This window comes from Aethalodelphis obliquidens, unplaced genomic scaffold (assembly GCF_003676395.1).
Source record: "Aethalodelphis obliquidens isolate GAN/ISIS:26980383/991018 unplaced genomic scaffold, ASM367639v1 scaffold4, whole genome shotgun sequence".
Lineage (NCBI taxonomy): Eukaryota > Metazoa > Chordata > Mammalia > Artiodactyla > Delphinidae > Aethalodelphis > Aethalodelphis obliquidens.
In genome coordinates this window covers 50,517,892-50,545,518 of record NW_020837948.1, presented here as the reverse complement: position 1 = coordinate 50,545,518, position 27,627 = coordinate 50,517,892, and the positions used below count along the sequence as shown (strand labels likewise).

General features: G+C 35.1%; 1 protein-coding gene across 2 annotated transcripts in view; it reads right to left on the bottom strand.

The window, feature by feature from the left end:
* Nucleotides 1–27,627, bottom strand: part of EDIL3 (EGF like and discoidin domains 3) — a 429,857-nt gene that overhangs the window by 279,306 nt on the left and 122,924 nt on the right. For both annotated transcript variants that reach the window (XM_027100685.1, XM_027100686.1), the window contains exon 2: nt 21,849–21,977. In XM_027100685.1, coding sequence (XP_026956486.1) covers nt 21,849–21,977 — 129 coding nt within the window. The remainder of the gene's footprint in view (nt 1–21,848; nt 21,978–27,627) is intronic.

Here is a 27,627-nt window from a genome sequence, read left to right as displayed (position 1 = left end):
GCAACTAATGGCATTCAACTGCTATGGTAACCAGTTTTGTTGTTCCCATTTAAAATATATTAGAACGCCTGAGAAATTAATCATCTCTGAGGCAGGCAAGACGGGAAATACATAGTCTAGGGCTGTGCTTCGAGGGCAGCTGCACTTTCAGCAAATTTTTATTTTAATTTTTCCACAGAGTTTACCACCACATTTTGATACAATAAACCTATTCCTCTGATTCTGAAGTTGGTCACAATTTTTTCAGGACAGTCTGGCAGTGTATATGTTCATGAACTGGGTTGGTGCTTAACCGAAGGAGAAGAAGGCATCCTACAGATTTTCTTTCCCTTCCCTCTTTCCTCCCTCCCTCACCTTTCTCCTTTGCTCACAGGATCAACTGTCAAGTACAATAACTACACAAACCCAGTGAGTTTTGTATTACCCTGATATACATGTGCTAGCAAAACACACACATACTTCTTCATTGAACAGGCTCTAGTCTCTTCATGTGGTCTCAACAATTTTGTTATCTCCTGGGTTTTTTTTTTTTTCTTTTTGTCTTATCCTTGGGTGTTTTAAGGAAACTTTCACACCTTGGAAATTCTATCCATTTAAAGCAATTCTATACCCAGCCCAGCATCGCTCACCATCAAATAGGAAAAGCTCATTATGAAATACATAAAATACATTTCTTAGCACGTGATAATCTATTTTACATAGAGATGTTAGTTCATATTGACTTATGGATCATTTTGTTTGCTATACTATAAATCTAGTTAATTATGCACAAATATGCTTTGCAAATATACAATTATCTATGTAATTTATTATTTCCATGAGCAAAGCAACAAGAAGTATGTATTCTTGTACTCTCACAACATTTTAGAATGTTTTTATTCAACTGCAGTGATGCAAAAATAACGATGATATGTATGCATGATTATTCATGCCTGCCTAGAGGTTAAATGCTATAAATGTGTGTGTGTGTGTGTGTGTGTGTGTGTGTGTGTGTACGTGTGTGTTAGTACTAAAACAAAGAAGAGAAAATTAACATTTAAAATTTGTGAATTCAGTCATTTAAGTAAGTTGTGGAGCTGTCTCTGGAAGTAAACAGAGAAGTATTTAGAAAGAGGTTTTATTAGTTTACATGATCTTTGTTTTATTGTTTGTTGATTTGTTTGTTCTTGGCCAATGGCCCAATGAGGACAAGCCTCAGGACTTAAAAGTTGCTATTACCAACTCCTTTTTTGTGAAAGTATGAAGAGAAGTGTTCGTCTCTCCTGGCCAAAGACTTCAGACAGCATACTATGTGGTCCGTTCTCCACTCTCAGAACTGCAGAATAATTGGGTCACCGTGAGGAGCAGCAATCAATGGATTTGCAGAGAAAATGTTCAGAGAATTACAAAGCCTTCTCTGTTCTATCATTCTTCCACATGCAGTTTGATTCTTGTGCTAGATTTGGAGGACAGCATTTATTTGAATACAGTTAATACTGTGTAGTACATAAAATATAATTATGTATACATGTAGTTAGCCTGTAAGTATGTATTTGTATGTTTACTAGTCTCTTCCATTAGACTAGGAGTTTCATGAGGGCAGGAGTGTGCCTCTTTTGCTCACCCTTATAACTACAGTTTTTATAATAATACCTATAACACTGCAGGGCTCAATAAATATTGGTCAAAAGAAAGAAAGAAAATATGTATAAATATCTAATACAGTCCTCTGTGTTACTCAACAAAATTTAGTTGCTTCATTATGCTACATTACTAGACTTGCCAAAGAGAAAGCCTTAAATGTCATCTATATTTTAGTTATATAAATTTATATATAATCATATATAATAACATATAACTATATAATCATATTTTCTTTCTTGGGGCAGGAGAGAAAAGGAATAATATTTGAAAAGACAATGATTGCTCTAATGACCATTAGAGCATGAAAAAATAAATCTCATGAAAAAATAAATCTGTGATTTTAAAGTAACTCAAAAAGCATCAAACTATAGTTTATTAATTAAATACATTCATTAAAATAGAACCACAAAAATGCACTTTCTAAAGTTTAGTAGTAATATAGCTCACATGAGTTTTACAAGCTACTTATACAGTTAATCATGTTAACAGCAATTAACGCATTTGTGATTTTCTCATTTTGAAAGAGGTACAAATGGGGAAAATAATAAAGAATAAATGAAAGCTTTGGTTTCATTTTTTTCTACTAAGTAAAAAACATATGTAATTTACAAAGTATTCCCAGAGTATTGGGTAGCTGGGAAGTAATATGCCTTAAGTAATAGGCCTATATTCATGCCCCAGCTAGTATTAAAGAGACTTTGGGGACGTAATTAGGACACATTTTGCTACTTAAAGGAAGCACTAAAGATCTTTAGGCTAGGTGATTTAACATTACAAAAGCCTATAATTCAACATTTCATGTATTTATACAACTGTCCTGAAAAATCCTTTGTTTATTCAATGTGCCCTCCCTCCCTATCCAAATTCACCTCATCATTGTAGACTGAATGCAAGTCTCACCACCCTCATTTCTTTAGTATTTATTTTAGTTTCCTGATTTAGTTGCCTCCAAACATCCCCCACTAGCTTTTTAACTATAACCTAAAGCCAGTTCTAAACAAAATGGCAATAATATTTTCCAACCTTGTTCCCAAGCTGGACATTATCCGTGCTCCTTCTTTCAAAGGCAGTGGTTATGTTTCAGTTTTGTATAGTGCACATAATTAGTACTGAGTAAATATTTTTTGGAAAGCTATCCAGTTTTAGACATGAGAAAATGAAGTCCAGTAAGTGAATTTAATGGCTGTTTTACATTACTGGGAGCCATCTAAAAAGAGAATTGGGAATTAAACCTAAGGTAGCCAAAGAAAATTCATGGCCAAATAGAAGAAATTTGTGAAGGATAAAGCAGGTCAGAAGTTAATATAAATGGCTGCTCACATTTATCAATTTCCAATAAAATTAATTCATAATTTTTTGAAAACTTAATACAGGAGAGGAGGGAATAGTTCTGGAAGAAGAATGCGGTTTAATGTGACAGAAAAGCCATGCAGCTGAGGTTACTTGCTTATCATATGTGAATTTCAGATGGTTAAACACCTATATTGTTCTGTTTCACAGCAACTGACAGAAGCAAGCTAATACCACCAGGCTCATATTCTATGGATTTCTGCTTTATTTACGTGTGGGCAACTGCTCACTTCACCCTCAATTCATTCCCATAAGTCTGGACAAATGAGCTAATCTAAAAAGTAAATCTGTTAAAACCAAAAGAACCAAAAATGAAAAAATAATGGATAAGTCAGCAATACTGGCGCAAATCCCAGAGATAGCATCCATTTCAGGAAACCACGGAATCACTGCACATAAAATGTTAATGTCAGAAGAGATTTTGTGATTAAGGGGTTGGCAAAAAACCCATTGTTATAATGGGTTAAGATTTGCGTTAGAAAATAGAAATATATTTATTAAATCAACTAAATTATCAACTAAAAACTCAAAACAAACTGAATTTTGAAGTAAAAATACTTAAACATCTGAATACATATATAAAAATATATGTAATTATAATCAAATATTTATACTATAAATAAAACTAGGATTATATAATATATGATGTTCTTTAACTTGCTTTCATTAATATATTGCACATATTTTCTCTCTCAATATTATCAGTGAATATGGACAATAATAATATTTTATTTTATGGATACACCACGATTTATTTAACTAAGTCTCTACTGAATGATATTTGGATGGATTCAGGGTTTTTCTCTTAGAAATACTATTTCAATGAATAATCAGACTCCATTTGAACAGCGGTAGAAACACGAAACAAAAATAAATGACCAAATAATTTCATTAAATAAATAAGAGCTCATAATCTTAAACACAATATAAAATATTCATTTTTTATAAATAAGGCTTTTAAAGGATCCTCTTTTATGCTGTCAGCCTATCTTTAGTAACATGCTTCTTAAATATATTGGACAATATTATATTTGTGACTTCTTCCTATGAAAGTTACCTCCCTTGAAATAGAGTTACTATTAATGGAGATCAAGTAAAAGTTCCAGTGACCGATGCCCAAGCACAAGACACAAGAGACAAAGAAATGGCTGAGCTGTGGGCTTGAGGAGATGCAGCCTTAGACTAACAGATTTCCCTGCCCATCACCCTCACCCCACTAGGGGGTATGTAGGGCTGTATACTGAATATAATATTCTTATATTAAATAATATAAAACTTCAACGTTTAAGAAAATTAATGGTGACTACTTGAAGACAGAAAATTACCTTATTATAAAATATTGGCATATAATGTGTGTGTGTGTGTGTATGCGCACAAGCAAGTATTTAATGATGGTTATTTCAAACATGACATTTATACCATTTATGATATCTGAGAAGCCTTTTAGTAAAATATCATTCCTTTTTCACTTCTCATATTCCAAAGAGGAATTCAGAAATTCTATGATGGCTTTGAAATGATGGGTTCCCAAAATACAGATCCACACATCTGGCTTAATTAAAATATCTTTTGAAACTCAAAAGATGAAGGGAAAAAACAGTGGAAGGTGTACCTTGAATAGAGCTGAGATATCTCTGGTGGACCTATCTGCTTCTCTTTGGTCAAGGGGAATTATTTTTTTCATGTAGCTTGAACTCATCCCAAGGACACTAACTATAAGCGATAAAGCACAGTCTCTGCTTGCCTATACAGAGCTCAATTAATCTAATGTGCCACTGACTTATTCAGCAGTGAGTTAATGACTGCTATAGAGGATTTTTTTCCTGCCTGTTCAAATAGAAGCTAAAATTAAATGCTTTCTTTTCAGAATCATTAGGACCTTCTTTAAAAGAAAATAGTCAGTGTATCTACATTCAGGTGTTAATCAAATGACATTGACAATGTAATTTCCCTATCTTCAGAACTTGTCTCCCTAGGATAAATTTTTCCTTAATTGGAACATCTTTAAGGAACTCAACTGATAAAAAAAAAGTGGACAGGTCTAACTTTAAGGCAATGAAATTGAATAAAAGTACAAGGCTATTCAGAGGGGGCCCAAGCCCCATTCTTCTTATCTTGAGGCTATTTTCAAGTTGTGAATGCACACTATTAACTTCTACTTTTCCAAACTGTCAAGAAACAGTCTAGGAAACAGCCTGTTCAGAAAACAGGGTGTAAGCGACTTTGCATAAATAAAAGTTTAAAATCAAACTGAAATTAAAGTCACTTAGTCCAACCTGCCAATCAAAAATCTAAACATTGCTTCAAAACTTCTAGTGGCAGGGAACTCATAATCTCACAAAGAAACACATCATATCACTCTCCTAAAGACAGCGTCTGGAAAACAATGGAATAATGTGGCTTTCTTTGACATAACAGCCATTCAAATATTTGAAGACAACTAACATATTCCCTATAATTCTCTTCTTAACTGAGACAAACATCTCCACTTAATTTCATAATCACGACGTACAACCTGGTCATCATTTTTGTTAACCTCCTCTTGATAAATTCAAATTTGTCAGGGTCTTTTAAAACATAGCAATACGAATGAAATCTTACAGCAACAAGAATTAGATGTCCAGAGGAGATCTAACTAGCACAGAATACAATGGCGTTATTACCTGCCTTCTTCATGCTGCTGAAAGAATTAATTTCCTTTCTCCCCTTCCTCCAGCCTCATCTTATAGACCAATTCCTAGAACACTGGGTGCTACTAATCTTATCTCCTTTCTATCTGAGGGCAAGATTGGACAGGAAACAAAGAGGGGAAGGGAGACATGAGGTGAAGGTCAAGAGAGAACAGACTGGCTTGCAAGCCAGTATCTAAAAGTACCTTAGCAATAGGAAAAATTGCAAAAGTTTGAAACCAAGCAAAGCCCTAAAGCTATTTTTCCAATCTTTCATTTTCTCTCTAGCAAAGAATCTAGTTTGCATATATTTCATATGTAGTTGATTACGTTCACAGACAGGAAAACCAAACATTTGTCTTCATTGAAACAGTTTCCTTAGTGTCCAGGACTAGGTGTCCATCCAGATGGATATAAATATTTTGTGGTTTCTCATGGGATTTTCCACATGTCAATTGACATTTCTGTTCATAGGAGGGTCTCCTGAAAACTATTTTTGAAACTTTGCAGTTGCTTCTTTCAGCAATTAATTTTTGGTTATAAATTCTAGGTTAGAAATTAACACTAATTTCAGTCAATAAGCCACACTGAGCCTTTTCCAAATCAACTACCTATTAGACCAAGTCTTATTGAAAACAATCACAATAATTAATGAGTTGAAAAACAGGTTTATCTTGGAGGCAGAAAAAAACATAATGGGGAAAAAAAAACCCAACAGTACAATTTAATCCTCAAAAGAAAAGCCTGAGGTACTACTTAAAAATTATCACAAATTTTGTTAATAAGAGTTCTGTGTTGTTTTGTTTTTATAATGTTGGTATGCTTCAATTATACATTATAAAAAGAGATTACAGAATCATGTTCCTGGGATGATACTGTTAATAACATTGAAAACTATATTATGGAAATAGTTCAAGAGGATGACTAAAGGCCATATACAGTGTAGACCCAAACCACCTTCCTGTCTGGCTCCTCAGCATCTCTGCAAACACCAAATAATCTAGGTAACCACTAATGCTAATTCTTCCAGAAGGTTCCCATGTTTCTCATCTTTGTGCCTTTTATCATCCTGTATTTTGCTTAAAATGTTCCCACCAAATAATTTTACTGGTGAAGTACACTTCCAACCCAGCCCATCTCAAAAGCTATCTCACCCATCGAATCTGATTCCTAGGAATGGAAGTAACCTTTCCTCCTCCTCTTGATACCTACAGCACTTTGTTCTCCTCTCAGGATGATTATTTTCTGCATTGTGTAATGACAATTGATGTGTGTGTTTTAGAGTCTTTCCCAAATTTATCTCAAGGTCAAGCTCTTTATCTTGGGGGCATAAAGGGGAGGTTAGGCCCTGGGGGTCTGGAACAGCTCCAGAGATGCTCAATAACATTCATTAAATGGAAGATTCTACTGTTCTTTTCTGCTCTGTGATTCCATCTTTATGCAAAGCCACAAAGAGCTTATTGTTGATGTATCACATCTGAGAATCTGATATTAATATGTTGTCATAAATTCCAACTTTGTATTTATTATGCCTTTACAGGATTCCCATTTTGCAATCTTATAAAGAAAAATCAATTCATAAGTTATTCGCTGTAAGCATAAGAAAAGCTCTATTCCTGAAAGGCCAATTCCTAATTATGCAAACATTACTTACATTACTCATAATTTTCAAATAATAAAACATAGAGTTCTCTTTTTTCCCATAACAAATGAGGTGATTTGTCAAATTATACACTGAAGAAAAGAAAATTTTGAAAAATTAAAAGCTGACAGCTAAACTGCCCCAGTTTGCACATTCAAGCACAAGCAGAAAAAGTCCTGACATAAAAATAATAGGTCAGGATTTATTGGACACTTCAATAACGTTATTAATGACTGAAATGATGGAAGAATATTCAGGGACTTAGAAACTTGATTTCTGCATGTAACTTTTGAATTGTCTATAAGGTCTATCTATTTTTATTTACTTATTTTATAACTGCTACATAGCTCTTTTATAAGTCAGGAACTATTCTAAGAACCTTACATATACAAATTCAGTTAAATTGAACAAAACGTCTTTGAAGTTGGTACTATTATTACCTGGATTTTACAGGTAAGGAACGAAGGCGTCAAGAGGTTAAGCAACTTGGCCAAAGTAACAGAGATAGTAAATAGAACAGTCAGAATTTGAATTCAGTATGGCTGAGTTCTTGATCACAACATCATGATGCAATTCTTTAGAGAATGTGTTCCTACAGAATGCCAAGAGCATGCTCAGCGTGACAACACTGGACTAGAGGTTTTAATACTATTATTATTGTTATTATATCTCCAGGTTCTCTCACTGCTTCAAAGTATCCCTCCCCATATGTGTAACAGGTACACTTTAATTTGGACACAAACACTGGACTGTAGAAAAAGCATGGGACAAAATTTCAGGTTTAATGCCTGTTCTGCCCACCTTTGAGCAGGAATTCATGACCTTGGTATAGTCATCGTGTTTATCACAGAATCCTTTTCCCATTTAACACTGAGATTGGTATTAGCTCAACTGGTTATTTCAAGATTATTGCAAGAATAATGCATACATTAGCCTTTTAATGGATAGAGTACTCTAAAAACACTATTAAAGGGGAAAGGTGAAAGAAAAAATGTCATTGGCATTATGGTGATTGGTAAATTTCATAAATGCCCCACTTCAATGTTCACTACATGATGACCTGATAACCAGAATGTCTTGTTGTGAGGTGAGACTTACCACGGAAGTTTTGGGTCAGGAAATCATTGTGGAGATAATATAGCTCAACCTCCGTAGTTGAATAATTAATGGAAGCTGACCTCAGAGCCCAGAGCATGTTGTGTGATGCACCCTGATTTATGCCATTTATGCCATTCAATCAATGACATTGATTGAAATAGAGCTGAGTTGACACAAACAACATGTGTCTTGTTATTGAAAATATTTAGTAGCTACTGTGTCGATGTGTAGCAGTAATGAGTTCTATACTCAATTGCTCTCTATGATTTGGATGAAGCACTTGGGGGTCTGATTTCTCAATTATAATTTTACCACGTAGAGACACTGTGGGGATTTATCAACATACTATGCAAAGAAGGTGCTAATTCTTGAAATTTGCTATATTTTCCCAGGATTAGTACTTAAGAAAACACCCTTATCTGTGGTTCTATCTTTTACTGAGGAACTGAAATTGTGTCCTCCTACTTTATTTTCCAAGCTTTGATTAAAATAAAATAAACAGAAAATATTGATTATTGTCCATTTTAAATCATAGTTCAGTGAATTTTATTCTTTCAGAGGGAAAAATTAAATTCTGAAAAGGATTCTGCCCCAATTCTCTCTCATTATATGACTTATTTAAAAATTATGTGTTGCCACTGTACTTTAAGTAATGTGGATTACAGAATTTGCCTTCACATAAATACTTTGATATATGTTGAAAAATAAATTGTCCTAGAGTACAAAGTTACCTTAAGGTGTCACCCAGTTTTCCTATGACTTCAGGCAGGGACTGTGGCCAAATAAGCCTTCACACACAATGACATCTACTTGAAACTCCTTGAGAAAAGTTTCATGCCTTCTATTTCATTGTAGTAACCCTTATGCTTTATTCTAGTAATTCCTTGTAACAAACAGTATGAGCCTAGCACATAGTAGGTGCCAATAAGATTTGTTGATCAATCTAATTTGCTAATATTAAAAACTACAGGGGGTTCTAATAGTTTTAAGAAATAAATATCAACCTATCAAAATACAAATTTCAATGAATTCTTAATGCTTTGTCTCTTTCTCTTCATTCATGTAACTAATGCTAAGTGGAAAGAAGAGAGCAAATGTTCCCTCATTCGTCCAAGAGCCTTTCACTTTCCATTAGAGTCATATTAATCTTTCCCTCACTTCCTACATTTATCTAACCTTCTTAGGCTCTCCTTACCCAGGCATTCTAAGTCTGTTCCATACTCTAGATGCTCTAGAGACATTTTTAAGTTTTCTTTGATAAAATGCCTGCTCCCTCTCTCATTGGTCTTACTTTTATAGAATAGCCTTTTCCTCACAGTTTTTACCCAACTGGACTTTCTATATGCCTATCTATAGTTTGTCATTTTTAAATGATTTATGGCATTATATAATAACTGTTTAAGTGAAAATAAAAGGGGATGCAGTCTTATTTAAAAAACATATTTGATAGGACAACAATCTCTTCTTTTGCTCTCCAAGTATATTTTTCTTCTCTTATTATACAAATCAAATAACTCCAAATGTACATTACTGTGATTAAGTAGATCTAAGCCCATTAAGATTTCTTTTCATTAAAACAACCATCATGATAAACTGTTTACCTTTCCTATACAATACTTATGATAGTAAAAGTTCTCAAATAACTCTTATCCCAACCATTTACTTTTAAGAATTTAGTCTAAGGAGACAATGGTGAATGTACACAAAATTTAGTTAGAAGAGTATGTACCAAAATGTTTATAATAGAGGAAATTTGCAAGTAACTTATATGTCCAAAAATAGGGGCTGATATAGATTCCCAACAAACATATGAAAGGATGCTCAACATCACTAATCATTAGAAAAATGCAAATCAAAACTACAACGAGATATCACCTCACACCAGTCAGAATGGCCATCATCAGAAAATCTACAAACAATAAATGCTGGAGAGGGTGTGGAGAAAAGGGAACCCTCTTGCACTGTTGGTGGGGATGTAAATTGATACAGCCACTATGGAGAACAGTAAGGAGGTTCCTTAAAAAACTACAAATAGAACTACCATATGACCCAGCAATCCCACTACTGGGCATATACCCTGAGAAAACCATAATTCAAAAACAGTCATGTACCAAAATGTTAATTGCAGCTCTATTTACAGTAGCCAGGGCATAGAAGCAACCTAAGTGTCCATCATTGGATGAATGGATAAAGAAGATGTGGCACATATATACAATGGAATATTACTCAGCCATAAAAAGAAATGAAATTGAGTTATTTGTAGTGAGGTGGATGGACCTAGAGTCTGTCATACAGAGTGAAGTAAGTCAGAAAGAGAAAAACAAATACATATGGAATCTAAAAAAAAAAAATGGTTTTGAAGAACCTAGGGGCAGGACAGGAATGAAGACGCAGATGCAGAGAATGGACTTGAGGACATGGGGAGGGGGAAGGGTAAGCTGGGATGAAGTGAGAGAGTGGCATGGACATATATACACTACCAAATGTAAAACAGATAGCTAGTGAGAAGCAGCTGCATGGCACAGGGAGATCAGCTAGGGGCTTTGTGTCCACCTAGAGGGGTGGGATAGGGAGGGTGGGAGGGAGATACAAAAGGGAGGAGAAATGGGTATATATGTATATGTATAGCTGATTCATTTTGTTATAAAGCAGAAACTAACACACCATTGTAAAGCAATTATACTCCAATAAAGATGTTAAAAAAAAAATAGGGGCTGGCTGAATAAAATGAAGGTAAGTGATGGAATGTTAGCCTGATATTTTAAATAATGTCAGGAAAGAAGTTTTAATGAATTGGAAAGATTTTAATTTCATATCCTAAGTGAAAAAGAGTGATCAAAGAATATGCTATGTATAGTATGTTTTATGCACACATATGTATACACATAAACACAAGTAGACAATTTTATATAAACTGTCTACAATAGCAATTTAATTGTATATAATAGCAATTTAAATTGCTATCACTCTTTATATGACTGTATATGGCTATAGATACAGACATAGATAGAACTTTAGATGTAGGTAAATGATACAAAAGATAATGAAAGTATATATAACCTAGGATTATGATACTTTTTATTTACTTCTTTTATTTTATATTTCCTAAGTTTTCTTCTTTATTACTCTTGTAATGAAGAAAATCAATAATTCTATGTAAAATATAAATTCTTAAATATAGCTGGCTATGTCAAGATAAAAACAACGCACACACTGTTCACTTTTCTTCCTGTTAATGGTATTTAGCAACTCAACCTAAATTATGTTTTCATTTTCTTGTTTCTATTGTAATCATAGGAAGAAGATTTTGTTCATTCTCCAGCAACATATCAATTTCCCTGAAATGATTAGATTTTAACACCTTGTCACAATTGGTTAAAAACAATGTTATTTTTAAATGACTTGCTCTGTTTAGGATACCGTGGGTTGATGGGTACTTAATTCAACTGAAAGGAAACAAACAATAGCTATAATTGTTAAAATCAAGCAATAGATTAATGGTGAAAAATCAATGAAGAAGATAAAACCAAGTAACAGTAGAGAAGGTTTTAAAGATTGTTGGGCATGTTTTCTCTATTTTATAAGTCATTTGCAAGTCTCCTGTAGACCTCTTTTCCACTAAATTGGAAGAGAAAAATTTCCCAGAGTTTAATGCTAAATATGTCATTTAGCCTATCACTTTAAAATAGTACTTTTCATAAATATGCAGAATTGTACAGTTTGGTAGTGCCACAACCAATTTCATGCCACTCCATTTGGAATCTGAATAAAAGGAAAAATTAATGTCACTTTGCATTTTCACTTTTCTAATTTCTTCAATGTATTTCCCTAAAATAAACAGAAAATAATCAAGCTTTTCCTTTTAAAAGAGTTTTGACTTTTTCCTCCCTTATAAAAAATAGAGGATTTTTTTGATAAAAATCAGTGTTACTAAAATTTTTGTATTCATAACTAGTAACATAAATATCCACAAACATATCTATATGTTTACCAACTTTTTGCACTGCCAATAAAAACTGTTAAAACATCGAATAAAAAGAAAAGCAACTAACATTCTATGGTAAATTATAAAACTGGCTATAAATTCTTCCCTTCTTGCATCCTCGCCTTTGCAACATGAAGTGGCAAATCTTCCCATCAAAACTGTAGTTAGCTAATGTGACACAGGCTGAGGTTTGATAAGTGCTTGTAATTGTGATTTGATCTTTCTCACTGCTCTTGGGACATTCCCAACACCACTATGTAAGGAAGCTTGATCTATCAGAGACAAGCCATACTAGCCAAGCCATCTTCAACTATCCAGTACCAGTGAACCAGAATACCACTTAAGTGACTTACAGAATTTTGAGATGAATTGTTGTTTAAAGCCTCTAAATTTGTGATTTGTTAAGCAGAACAAGCTTAATGATACACATCTACTATCACTTCATTCACGAAGTATTTATTCTGGTTTAAATGGTATACAACAAAAAAGAATTAATTTGTTACATTAATTTGTTGTCTTTTCCTGAAAATAAAAGCCTTACCACAAATTGGCACTCATCTTTTGACTGGGCAAGAGAGGATTTCTGTTCTTGATATTTTCTGAAGTCCTTTGATGTTATACATGTGTTTTCTGAGGTTAGTATATAAATGTTAGGGCTTGGAATTGCAAGCTAACAAACTCTGATTATTATTATTAACAGTAAATTAGAACCACTTTAAAATTAATAAGCTGGTTTATAAGCTATGTTATAGAAATTTAAATATATATAAAACAAAATTATTTTTCTATAATATATGCAAAATAAATGGCAAAACATTTCTCTTAAATTATTAATTCTGTCATTTAAATGTACAATTCTATTTGTAAGAACACATATTTAATCATTTTTATTAACAAAAAAGTAAGTAAACATAACTCTGAAAATAAATGCCTTTGACTCTTATTGACTGAGAAATTTCTAAGCTATCATCCATGGCTAGCAGCTTTTGAGAAACTATTTTAGTGTATGCAGAATAGCTCTCATTATAATTTCTAGAAATATGGATTCAATCATGAGCTATCTTTCCTTAGTCCAAGAAGTAATCTTAAGGGGAAAGAAAACCCTGACAATTACTCATAATTTCATCTAATATATGAATAATTTAACTGAAATTTACCAAATCTCTCATTTGGTAACCAAAGTTCAGAAATCTAAAAGTAGCCTCACTCTACCCAAGAGATCTACTTAAAGCTTATCAATATTCTGATATTTCACGCTCACTAACAAGAAGTCTTTTAGACAGACTCAGCCTCTACTATAATACTTGAAATTCTGCCACTGGTCATCTTCTAAAAGATAAACATGAATATGGTTATTCATGGTGCAAGACGTACAGTGGAAATTGGTGTGTATTTTTTATTTTTTTTAGTTTTTATGAGATACTTCGTGTTTCTGGGGCAAATGTAACCAATTTCTCATAATGAAATGGAAGCAGAAGGATATTTAGAAAAAACCTGATTAGAAGCCAATGAAATGACAGACAGGATAAAGAGGAAGAACTAGAAATGAAATTATATGCTTTGTTTCCCTGTACTGAACTACTCTCAGAAACACAGGTACTTTGAAATCTTTCTAAAAGTGATGATGGATTTTAAATTACTACAAAATTCCAATGTTTATGTCCTCTGTTGCCAGAATGATAGTTTTAATAGGTTAAGCATGTGCTAAATATCATTAAAATATCTATATGAGTCATCTGATTTAGTTTATTCTTAGTAAAACACAAGCTTAGGTTTTATATCATATTTCTGAATCATAATGCCATTATAGTTCTATTTTAAAGGAAAACCCCCCTTGGCCCAAATCCCTCTTTAGTTACTGTCCTCATCTGCCATCTGTATGCAGTGAAAGTATCTTAGCTCTTTCTGTTAGAACATCAACCTTTCGGTCTTTCCTAATAGTCCTATCCAAAAATAACCTCCTTTTATTCTACCTCACACTTGTCTTTATTTTTTTTATTTATTTATTTTGCGGTACGCGGACCTCTCTTTGTTGTGGCCTCTCCTGTTGCGGAGTACAGGCTCCGGACGCGCAGGCTCAGCGGCCATGGCTCACGGGCCCAGCCGCTCCGTGGCACGTGGGATCTTCCCGGACCGGGGCACGAAGCCGTGTCCCCTGCAGCGGCAGGCGGACTCTCAACCACTGCGCCACCAGGGAAGCCCTTGTCTTTCTTTTTAATAGAGCTTACCATGATAAGTGTAGTAGTTTACTGTCTAGTTCCCCTTTTGACTAGAAGATTTGTGAAGGCAAAGCCTCTTTTTTAATGGTCATATCCTCACTGCCAGGAAGTGTCTAACACATAGTATGTGCTCGCTAAATATTTGATGGATGGGCAAATAAATGAATAAATTGATGAATGTTTGTTATAGTCATTTTTAAAAATTAAAGACTACTTTTTTACAGCAGTTTTAGATTCACAGCAAAATAGAGGAAGGTAAAGAGATTTCCCATATGGTCTCTGACGCCGCACAAGCACCTCTCCCATCATCAGCACTCCCCACCAAAATGGTACATTTGCTACAACTGATGAACGTACATTTACCCATTATAATCATCCAAAGTCTATAGGTTGCATTAGGGCTTACTCTTGGTGTTGTACATTGCATGGGTTTGGACAAGTGCATAATAACATGTATCCAATGTTACAGTATCATACAGAGTATTTTCAATGCCCTAAAATCTTTGGTCTATTGCTATTCATCCCTACCACCCTGCCCCAGCATCCACTGATCTTTTTACCGTCCCCAGTTCTGCCTTTCCCAGAAGGTCATCTATGATTCATACAGTATGTAGTCTTTTCAAACTGGCTGTTTCACTTAGTCATATGCATTTAAGCTTCCTCCATGTCTGCTCATGATTTGATAGTTCATTTTTTAAAGAGCTGAATAATACTCCATTGTCTGGATGTACCACAATTTATGTATTCACATACTGAAGGACATCTTGGTGGCTTCCAAGTTTTGTCAGTTACAGATAAAACTGCTATAAGCATCCGTGTGCACGTTTTTGCGTGGACATAAGTTTCCAACTTCTTTTGGTAAATACCAAGGAGCATGATAGCTGGATCACATGGTAAGAGTATGTTCTGCTTTGTAAGAAACTGCCAAACTATTTTCAAAAATGGCTGCACCACTTTTGCATTCTCACCAGCAATGAATAAGAGTTTCTACTGCTCTAGATGCTTTCCAGCATTTGGCGTTGTCAGTGTTCTAGATTTTGGTCATTCTGATAGGTGTGTAGTGGTATCTCATTGTTTTAATTTGAATTTCCCTGACGACACGTGGTGTGGAACATCTTTTCATATGCTTATCTGCCATCTGTATGTCTTCTTTGGCGAGGTGTTTTTTAAGGCTTTTGGTTCATTTTTTAAATCAAGCTGCTTGCTTTCTTATTGTTGAGTTTTAAGAGTTCTTTGTATATTTTCGAGAACAGCCAAGATTTTTTTTGGAGAACAGCTATGTTTTTTCCAAATATGCTCTCCCAGTTTGTGGCTTACCTTCTCATTCTCTTGACACTGTCTTTCACAGAGCAGAAGTTTGATAAAGCCCAGCTTATCAATTCTTTCTTTCATGGATTATGTCTTTGGTGTTGTATTAGAAAAGTTATCTTCATACTCAAAGTCTTCTAGATTCTCTCTCATATTATTTCCTAGGGGTTTTATAGTTTTGCACTTTACATTTAGGTCTATGATCCATTTTTTTAAATTGAAGTATAGTTGATTTATAATGCTGAGTTAATTTCTGCTGTACAGCAAAGTGATTCAGTTATACATATTACACACACACACACACACACACATATATATATATATACACACACACACATTTGGTCCATTTTGAATTAACTTTCTGTGAAGGACATCTATGTCTATATTCATTTTTTTGCATGTGAATGTCCAGTTGTTCCAGCACCATTTGTAGAGAAGACTCCCTTTGTTCCTTGTATTTCCTTTGTTCCTTTGTCAATGACCAGTTGACTATATTAATATATATCTATTTCTGAACTCTTCATTCTGTTCCATTGATCTATTTGTCTATTTTTTCTTGATACCACACTGTCTTGAGTACTATAGCATTACAGTAAGTCTTGAAGTCAGGTATTATATCATTCCTCCAACTTTGCTCTTCTCCTCTAATATTCTGCTGGCTATTCTGTATCTCTTGCCTCTCCATATAAGCTCTTGAATCAGTTTGTTGATACGTACAAAATAACTTCTTGCGATGTTGATTGGGATTGCTTGAATCTATAGATCAATTTGGGAAAAACTGACATCTTGACAATACTAAGTCTCCCTATCCATGAACACAAATACCTCTCCATTTATTTAGTTCTTCTTTGATTTCATTCATCAGAGTTTTAAATATCTAATTATTTAATTTTTGTGGGTGCTAGCTTAAATAGTACTATGTTTTTAAATTTCAAATTCCACTTGTTCATTGCTGTTATATAGGAAGATGATTTACTTTTGTATATTAACCTTGCATCCTGCAACTTTGCTATAAATCCTCATTAGTTCCAGGAGGATTTTTTTTTGTTGACTCTAGGATTTTCTAAATGATTATGTCATCTGTGAACAAAGACAGTTTTATTTCTTTCTTTCCAATCTGTATACTTTTATTTCCTTTACTTGCCTTATTGCATTACATAGCACTTCCAGTACAATATTAAAACGGAGTGGTGAGAGGGGCCATCCTTGCCTTGTTTCTGATCTTAGTGGGAAAGCTTTGAATTTCTCATCATTAAGTATGATGGTAGCTGTAGGTTTTTTATAGATATTCTTTATCAAGTTGAGGAAGTTCCCCTGTATTCCTAGCTACTTTAAAAAAGATTTCCTCTAAATCTTCCATGTGCCACAACCTAGCTCTTTCCTCACAACTCCAGCAAAATTGATCTTGGCAAGATCCTCCATAAGTCACATGTAATCAATGTAAGTGTTTACCTTGGTCAACTTCTCCACAGTATTTGACATTGTTGACCACCCATTCCTGTCTACCCTTAACTTTTGGGGCACAATGCTTTCCTGGTTTCTCTTCTATCTCCCTAACTACTCCTTCTCAGTCTTCTTTATAGCTTTTACTTTCTCTACCTATTGCTTAATTATTGATGAACCTCTCATCAGTTTCCATTTCTTGGTCCTCTCTTCTTTTCACAAGTTATTCTGCTTCTGGACAGATTCATACAGTCCCTGAGCTTAAATCACTGTCTATATAATTATGACTTCCAAATCTATGCCGGACTTCTTTACGAATGTCTAGCAGATTCCTTAAATTCAGTATGTGAAATACTCAACTCATTCCAATCCAGTGTATCCTCAATTTTCACTGTCTCAGTAAATGGCCCCAAGTTGCTCAGGCCAGAAATTTGAGATGTTTCTTCTTTACTCCTCCCTTTATGCAAACCCCTTTTATCCAGTAACCCCATAAGTCATGAAAATTTATCTGTTGTATCCTTTAAATACTTATTGACTCCTCTCCATCCTCTTTGTTACTACACTGACCCAGGCTAAGATCGTCAAGTCTGACCTGGTCTCTGCAGTAGACTACAAATTGTCCCCTGCCATACTCTGCTCTAAATTTTTCCCCATATTGTAGTGATAGTGATCTTCTAAAAGTACAAATCCTCTCCATCACTCTTAAAACAAAGTCCAAATTCCACAAAACATCATGCAACCCTGCAGACTCTGCCACCATCACCAACTCCAGACTCATTAATGGCCATCATGTCTCTCCACTTTTAAGCCACAGTAAATTTCTTTCAGTTCATGGAATTATGACTTTTCTTATATCCTGGTTTTCCTAAAAATTATTTCCTCTGTCTGGAATACTTTTAGCCTTCTGCCTGGTAGATTAAAATTATTTTTTAGAATTATGTCAAAATATTATTTTTTTCAGGTAGGCATGCATTCTCTGACACCTAGCTTAAAAGAGGACACCTGCTTTATATTCTAATGGCTCTATCTACTTCTCCTATTACAACACCCATCATATTTATCTACTTATTTATCTGCTTTCCTAGATAAACAGTAATTCCTGTAAATTTGTTTACCAATGCATCTCTACCATTAGGTAACTACTACTTAGTCATGTGCTAAATAAATATTTGTTTAAGAATAAATGAAAACTAAGATTTTATTTAAGTCAATCACTTACTCTGTCCTCTTTGGTTGCATTAATATACTATGCAATTGAGTTTTAAAATATATATTTGTTATTAGTTTACAGAAATACTCTGATAGCATACAGAGGAGAATTATACCATGGAACTTGGACAATTTAATAATTCCCAAGGTTTCCATATATGAATGCTAGAATGTTCACTAGTAATAGAAATTTTTCTATGAAATAAAGGTGTCAACATTTGGCTCCAAACTACACAGTGCCATTCAAGAACGTGAGCAAGTAACTGGGGAGTAATTAGGGTCTTAACCACATGGTGCTTGTCTACCAGTCCCCTGGAGAAGGTTGCACTGTCCACTGCACATCTATGCAAACACTGGTAAATCTGGCTGATGTCTTCAAATCAGAGGTTGCTAACTAGGCTCTTTTCCTTCCCTTTGCTCATAGAGATGCTTTCCTGTTGCCTTTTGTGGATATCAAAAGTGAGTTTTCATAACTCTAAGAGGCTGAGAACATCACGGTCTGTAGGTATGTCTGTATAAGGGGGATGTGTGTGTGTGCTGGGTGGGCAGACAAAGAGACAGGGAGTGATAGAGAGAGATAAAGTATGGATATTGGAGTACACAGCCAGATCAAGAATTAAGTACAAAGAAGAGCAATGCTGCCTAGTGAATGAAGTTCACAAATCTGAGCAAGTTAATTTCTCCAAACTTCCACAGGTAGCATAGGAATGTAAGTGATGTGAGGATTGGTCACAAAGGGAGTAAAGTGTTTTGTGCTTACCTGACACTAGATGCTTTGAGAGGGAAGAGTAAAAGTCCAAAAATGGATGAAGCTCTCTTTGAAATAAGTAGCATCAAGAACTTATAATAAGGCTACTACAAATTAATGAAGTTTGAGGTAAAATCAAGAATCAACTTTTATCTCTGAGAGTAGCATATGTTTGAAATTTCCCTCTCCAAATGCACTACAATAGAGTATATTTTTGATTGTAGTATAGAGTAATAATAATTTTTAAATTATTTTAAAAAATAATTTTTTAAATTTAAAAATTTTAAATTTTAAAAATGCAAGTTTTAATAAGGTGATTTAGAACTTTATATAATCACAAAATATATATGGTTCAAAAGGCTAGCAGCATATCTCCATCTTTGCAAGGATTAATGTTAAAGTAAAAATACAGCAATGGTGACAGTTCAACTCTTTTGTCTTTTATGATATCATATCAAAATACCTATAGCTTTTGAGGTTTTTCTGGTATAAAATTCTAGCATTACACTCTGCTCTTCTGCACTGGTGTTACCCAACAGCAGGGAAACAACAACAGCAATGTCCTAGAAACGTTCCAGAAAAGTGGTAGATTTTTTTAAATTAAAAAGGCAGGATTGTCTTTAATGATCTAATGTTCATATATTTTGTACCAATAATTAGTTTTAAAGACACGAAAAAAATAAGGGAGGCTAGATATTAAAGCATTGCTATTAAGTATTTTTATTCAATAAATACTTAGTATTCCCTGATTATATGCAAGAGTTAACAAAGAGGTAGAAGAAATGTGAGGTGTTTTAATAACAGAGAATAATAAATCTAAGTAAAACTTAATTCTATAAGCATTTGATTTCTCAAAGTCTCATTGAACTAAGAGGAATATGGCAGTACGTTTAGTTTTTAAAGTGTTGCAGCCTATAGTATCATTCTTCTGATAAAATGACAAATGTTGAATTAATGTTTAAAAATATGGCCTGAAGTATTCAAGTATTTACTTCAAAATTCTATAAAGATAATGGTTTCTTAACTATTTAAACACATTTGCCTCTTCAGTTCCAGATTTGGCTCTTACAAAGTAGCAACAAAAACATTATATACTGCAAATCTAAGGCACTGCCGATTTGGGGTCAGTGGGCTTAAAATATAACTCTTTTTTATGCTATTCATATATTCCTGTTGGGAATATTTATCATTCTAATTTTCTTCAGAGATATAGACTTTTGTGAGGATAGAATTCTCATATTAAATTCTGAAACTCACTGTACATATTTGGAGACTTGGTCAAAGTGGTTACAACAGTTTTATTTCTATGGCACTGAATCAAATCCCTGAAAATAACAGCAAGTTAATAAAAGCCTTAAAAGAGAATTGTCTTTGAAATGAATCAAATGAACATAGTACTTTTCAGCAATAATATAATTAACTTTTTCGAGTGTAATACATTCATACCAATGTAACATAAAAATACAAGTAAAACACATTTAAAAAATAAAGCACACTAAAATGCAATTAATAGTGGCCAAAAATGGCTGGTTAGTGGTTTTATTTAATTATTCTTTCATTCATTCAACCAAGTTATTGGGTATTGGGCTCCTACTACACATAAAGGAACTAGTTAGGTGCATTAGATACAATGGTGAGTAACTCACACTGATCCCTTCCTGTAGACAGAACTACTTTTCTTCTTCAAAACTATTTTTGAAAAGCTATGGACATCTCTGACTTTTCCAAGGTTTATGCTGGCTGACTGAACTTTAATCCAATACATGTTTGGTTTCCCTATATTGAACAGATATAGTTCACTTTTTCTTTCTTTTACTGACATGAAAAATATTTTCTTCCAACTTAACCATGGTATTACTTTTAATCAGAGAAAAAACCTCTATACAAATTTATGTAGTGCTAAATTATTTAAAGTACCGATATCTTCTTAATGGAGAACTATTTGGAAATTATGGAAGCCACCCTGAATCCACAACTATACATGCCAATGAAGTACTTCACAGATGAAAAACATTTTGAAATGTGATCACTGACTAATATTTGCCAAGCGTGTTTTTGAGACTTTGAAGAACAATGCAGCTAGAATATTTTTTCTTTCATCATGTATTTATAGTCTTAGAAAAGTAATGATTAGAACAGCTACAAAATACTGATGAATATTTTCAATCACTAAAATAAGTTCTATTTTATTCAGAGTGACTATCTAACTTGAATAAATTGACTTGGGAATTGCTTTCCAGTGAAAATAAAATTTAAATATATATTAATATTAGAAAAATAAATTTACTATATTCAAGTAGTACATGTAGTGCCTTTAAAGTATAATGTTAATCACTAAAATATATTTTTAAATATTTTGAGAGCACTATGAATAAAAATATACTTTAAATATAAAATAAAAATGTTAAAATTAAGAGGCCTACAGAGAAGTAAACTAATTAGCAACACATAAGAATCTTATACAGAGTACCCATAATGCACAGACAGCCAAATTTGTCAGTCACTCATGAAAACAAAGAGGATAACTATTGAAATGCTTAAATCTTACACTTACCAACCTCCACAACACTAGAACAATTGGGATCTGTGAAGCCATCTGGGCACTCGCAGGAAAAGGAATCATCAGACAATCCTGACACACAGATACCTCCATTTTCACATGGATTGTGATCACAAATATCGCCTGAGGAACAAAGAAACAGATATTGACTTTTCTTGCCTTAGGGAGTGAACTGTACTATTTCACATACCCCACTCATCTTCCTTTGGTAAAGTCACCATACTATTTACATTTACAGGCAAGACCCATTTGAAACCATGTGCTTCTAAGAGAGATGGTATGTAACATGGTAAAAATTAAATTTTACGATTCAAACACTGCATGTTGAATTGCATACTAAAAGCGATTAACTCAGGATGGGTCCCTTCATTACATGTAAATGAAATATTGTCTAATTTGTTAAAGAAGATTAACTGAAATATCTGTGGTTGACTGGTTTATTAATTATTCCAATAAATAACCTATCTATATCCACGCGCTTTGCTCTGTAACTTTGCAATTTCTCTCGATAAAGGGGTGGGGTTTATTTCTTGATCCCTAGAGTCTGGGCTTGTCCATGTGACTTGCTTTGACCAATAGGATGTTAGGAGACCTGAAGTCAGCTGAGGTTTGAAAAACCACTTGAATATTTCTGCTTCCTCTCTTAGGACCCTGCAACCGCCCTGAGAATAAAATCTCTCTCTTGCTTGAGAGAGTTGAGAGAAACATGGGAGGAAAGAGAAATAAGTTGTGCGGTAACAAAAACCTAAAATATGTGGCCTTGGTTTTGATACTGGTGGCAGATGGAATCCGGAAAGGCACTGAAGAATGGCTACAGGAGGCTAGAAAAGGAGCTCTCCCTGCTATATAGAGAGAAGCAGTTGGTAAAACTATCACCTGAGGATACTTGGGTGATAGAAAATGTACCTAATAAACTTCTGTATATGAGTAATAAGATTTGTAGTCAGAATGTTAAAGTGTCACTTGACTCTTAATAGCTGTATCTGATAAGGCACTACAAGAAAGAGACATGCTAAAGAAAGAACTGATGATTTTGAAAGTAAAGAAAAGGAATAGAGAGGCACCAGGACTTGTGATAGAAAATAATTTCTCAACTTCAGCCTCTCAAACCAGTGAAAGATCAAATCCAGAGCTTTGTCAGAAAGATGGCCTCAACATAAATATAAAATGAAGGATGTAGCTACAAAACCTTTGTGAAAACATTTCATATAATTCAGGTGTAGCCTGAAAGAATCTCTCAGCTAAATAAAAAAGGAATTCTAGAAATCTTAAGGGTGTTATCCCTGAGTAACCTTAAAATACACAAAGTAGCACAAAGTAGATTAAGTCTGGAGTGAAAAACAGGGATCAGAGAGTCACGGGCATGGCTTTATTTATTTATTTTTTAACAACTTTACTGGAGTATAATTGCTTTACAATGTTGTGTTAGTTTCTGCTGTATAACAAAGTGAATCAGCTATATGTATACATATATCCCCATTTCCCCTCCCTCTTGCACCTCCCTACCACCCTCACTCGCCAACCCTCTAGGTGGTCACAAAGCACCAAGCTGATCTCCCTGTGCTATGCAGCTGCTTCCCACTACCTATCTATTTTACATTTGGTAGTGTATATATGTCAATGCCACTCTCTCATTTTGTCCCAGCTTCCCCTTCCCCTTCCCATGTCCTCAAGTCCATTCTCTATGTCTGCGTCTTTATAAATGTCCTGTCTCTAGGCTCACCAGAACCTTTTTTTTTTGATTCCATATATATGTGTTAGCATACAGTATTTTTCTCTTTCTGACTTACTTCACCCTGTATGACAGACTCTAGGTCCAACCACCTCACTACAAATAACTCAATTTCGTTTCTTTTTATGGCTGAGTAATATTCCATTGTATATATGTGCCACATCTTCTTTCCATTCATCTGTTTTGTTTTTTTTTGTTTGTTTGTTTTTTTGCTACGCGGGCCTCTCACTGTTGTGGCCTCTCCCGTTGTGGAGCACAGGCTCTGGATGCACAGGCTCAGCGGCCAGGGCTCACGGGCCCAGCTGCTCCATGGCATGTGGGATCCTCTCAGACCAGGGCATGTCCCCTGCATCAACAGGCGGACTCTCAACCACTGCGCCACCAGGGAAGCCCTGATTTCATCCTTTTACATGTAGGTGTCAGTTTTTCCAGCACCACTTATTGAAAAGGCTGTCTTTTCTCCATTGTATATTCTTGCCTCCTTTATCAAAGATAAGGTGGCCATATATGCATGAGTTTATCTCTGGGCTTTCTCTCCTGTTCCATTGATCTATATTTCTGTTTTTGTGCCAGTAACATACTGTCTTGATTACTGTAGCTTTGTAGTCTGAAGTCAGGGAGCCTGATTCCTCCAGCTCCATTTTTCTTTCTCAAGATTGCTTTGGCTATTCTGGGTCTTTTGTGTTTCCATACAAATTGTGAATTTTTTTGCTCTAGTTCTGTGAAAAATGCCAGTGGTAGTTTGATAGGGATTGCATTGAATCAGTAGATTGCTTTGGGTAGTAGAGTCATTTTCACAATGTTGATTCTTCCAATCCAAGAACATGGTATATCTCTCCATCTATTTGTATCATCTTTAATTTCTTTCATCAGTGTCTTATAAATTTCTGCATACAGATCTTTTGTCTCCTCAGGTAGGTTTATTCCTAGGAAAGTATATTATCACATTTGTGTTCTGGAATGATGACTCAGGCAGCATTGTGTTGAATCAAATGGAGTAGTCTAGGCTGATGGCAGAAGGACTAAGCGTTAGTCTTTTGAAGTCCCAGCAAAAAAATAATGAGGATTTTCTTAATCCTCTTTAGAGATAGCTGTGGACAGGGGAAGCAATGCAGGCACCATTTAAACCCAATCCAGTTAATAAATACTAGGTAATAAAATAGGAAATGAAAGTCCTCCCAGATCACTACCCCCCATTAGAAACAAGGCATTATTGTTGAGATTTTCTAGAAAGAGCCAATTACCAGTTTAAAAGTGTGATCCTGCCTCTCTGCCTTTGGTGTGAGCAAAGCAGCACAGCTTTGTACAGTCAAACTAACAACACTGCCATCTTCTAACTCTGTTCATTGTATGAAGATCAGTACTAACACTCAAACTTTATTTGATAAGATGTCAGTCATATTTCTGGCATTGTGCATACTACAAAAAGAGGAGTTCTACATTCCCCAGACCAGGATCTGTTGTTGTAGTAATTGCAACAGATCAAGTAACATTGTAGATGTTTATACTGATATATTCACACTGACAGAAGCAATCTCTACAGGAGAAAGGCAAGGGATGAACAGTATCTTAGAGGTTCTGGAGAATACAGACTATATATATTTATCCAAAATCAAGATCTCTCATTCTGATCCCTCTCACTCCTACTGCCAGGTTCCTGCAAAGTTTATTAACTGATGTGAGCTTACCCAAGGTCACATGAGGCCACAATGTCTGGTCCCTTTGGTTATCCCATCATCACGGGGAGTTTTGGTGTCCTAAGAAAACTTTCTTGGTACTTGTGCTACCCTTTCTGGTATTAATACTTAATCGGTTTTCTACCATGTACGTGTGGCAGTCATATGATGCTTCTGTGGTCAAAATGAGACAGGACAATCTGTTCACCTCTCATTATATCTCGTAGATGCCAGCTGCTGTTCAGCTGACCTGTTTTCTCTCTTGTACTTGTACATTTTTTCCCTTCTTTTTGCTTACTACTTATTTCTAAGAAATTAATACTTGTGAAAACTCATATTTTATCCCCAGTATTGATATTTACTGTCTTTTTGAAACATAGAAAAGAGGTAATAGGTATGACCAAAATGTACCAGGTAGAATCAAGATGACACTGTGACCAAATTGATGTGGGGTTGAGGGAGAGCAAAAAATCTGGGTTGATTTCTAGAGCTCCTGTCTGTATGACTACGAGGCCATCTTTCATAAGTAAATATAATGGGGTTAGTGTCAAAGGAATTATTGTGTTTGAGAAGCCTGTGGAATATTCAAAATGAAAATGTCTCATAAAGCTATTGAATAAGCAGATAAGCAGTCAGAGAGCTTTTGCTAAAACAGGGCTTGTTAAGTACGGACATGAATACTGTATTCCAGTGACAGTCATTAAAGGGAGGGCAGAGGAGGGGAGTGGAGCAGAGAGGAAAGGAGAGGGGAGGAGAGGTCCTTGGGCACACTGACAAATAAGTGAGAAAAAAGAAGGAAGATTCTTCAAGAGAGAAAAAGGAGGAAAATAGTGATAGGTCCTATCCACTACCATATGAATATCCAGTTTATTCACTTAGGGTCTATTATGTCAAGGTCTGCCTGAGATTAAAGTCTCCCACACGTACCTGTGATAGATGGACAATGTCAGCAAAAAACAAAGTTTTGATGGGCACAACAGAGCCCATCAAATATAATTAGGGTTATTAGAGGCTGTGCTATATATCTGTTTCCCCACACCTAATTATCAATAGCACCCCTTTGTCAGTTGGGTTCTCCACAAAGACAAAGAGTACATCAAGTTTATTGAGAAGTAATGCCTAGGAAAGATAAAATGGAGAGGAAGCAGAAAAGGGCAGGAAAAGCCTTCATCTTGTGATGCAGATCTGACATCTGTGAAAAGGGTAGAGGGCGGTTATTGAACGAGGATTGAGCAGGGGAGCCTCAGTCCATAGTGCAGACTTGACAAAGTCTTAGCCAATCTACCAGGGAGCTCCAGAGCAAAGATTACACTTTAGAGGAATCCCCCAAGGGCAGAAATGACCAGGCACTAGTGCCCTTCCTGTGTTCAATCATTGGCTGGAGGAGGCTCAAGGCTCAATCATAAGGCTCAAGTGGGATCATGAAAGTGCTAGAGAAGAAGGTCACTGGAAGCTAATTACATTCTTTGCAGCCAAACAGCTTGTTCTTTCTTGAAAGGATATTGGAGCCATGCACCTCCACTGGTACCATAGTCCCCTTTCACTCTCAAAACTGTCCTGGTTTGGATAAGTTACGTAGTTACTTTTGTCAAAACCATCATATCTTAGCCTGCTTTTTTTCTCTCTACACCCACTACCTCAGTGGGTGGTACACATGTAGGCGGATACCTTAAGTAGCAACAAACCCTCTCTGGCTAAAATTTCAAGTCTAATTAAAATGCACTGTAGGGACTTCTGATTCCCTGTCATTTCAATTAATCTGAGAAAGCATCAGTTTAGGTAAGAATCCTGATTAAAATGCAATAGACTTCTGGATTTCAAGTTTTGTTGTCTGTTTGTTTGTTTCCCAGTGGATGTAGTGGTTGAGTCTTAAAATTAAGATGGCAACCAGTACAAGAAGGCAGGCTCAGGAAAGGAAAAGAGGACAATGCACGCTTTCATGGTTCTTTATTTCACTGTCAGCAGGCTCCTAAAATATACCTCTGCATATTGTAATCTGTGTGCAGTGTTATACCTTGATGCAACTTGGCTGGCTGGCCTCACCTGCTTTAGATTAGGACAGATGTGTTTAATTTGAATCTAACTATGTTTTATGATTCCATCTGCAGTTTATGGCAGACTCAGGCAAATTAAGCTGATGCCGATTTGCCTTTTGGCAATAGAACAAAGCAACTGTTTTTCCCAGGGGCAAGAAATCACTGCAGGCTAAATTTAACTTCCTATTTGCCTCCTCTTCCCCACCCCCTTCCCCCGCTCTCCAGGGTTCTGTTTGGACTGGAACCATCCTGTCTGTGGTCAGTGTCCGTTTCATTCTTCTCACTGACCCACCACCTGTTGCCAGTCACCTCCTGTTCAAGGTGATTCA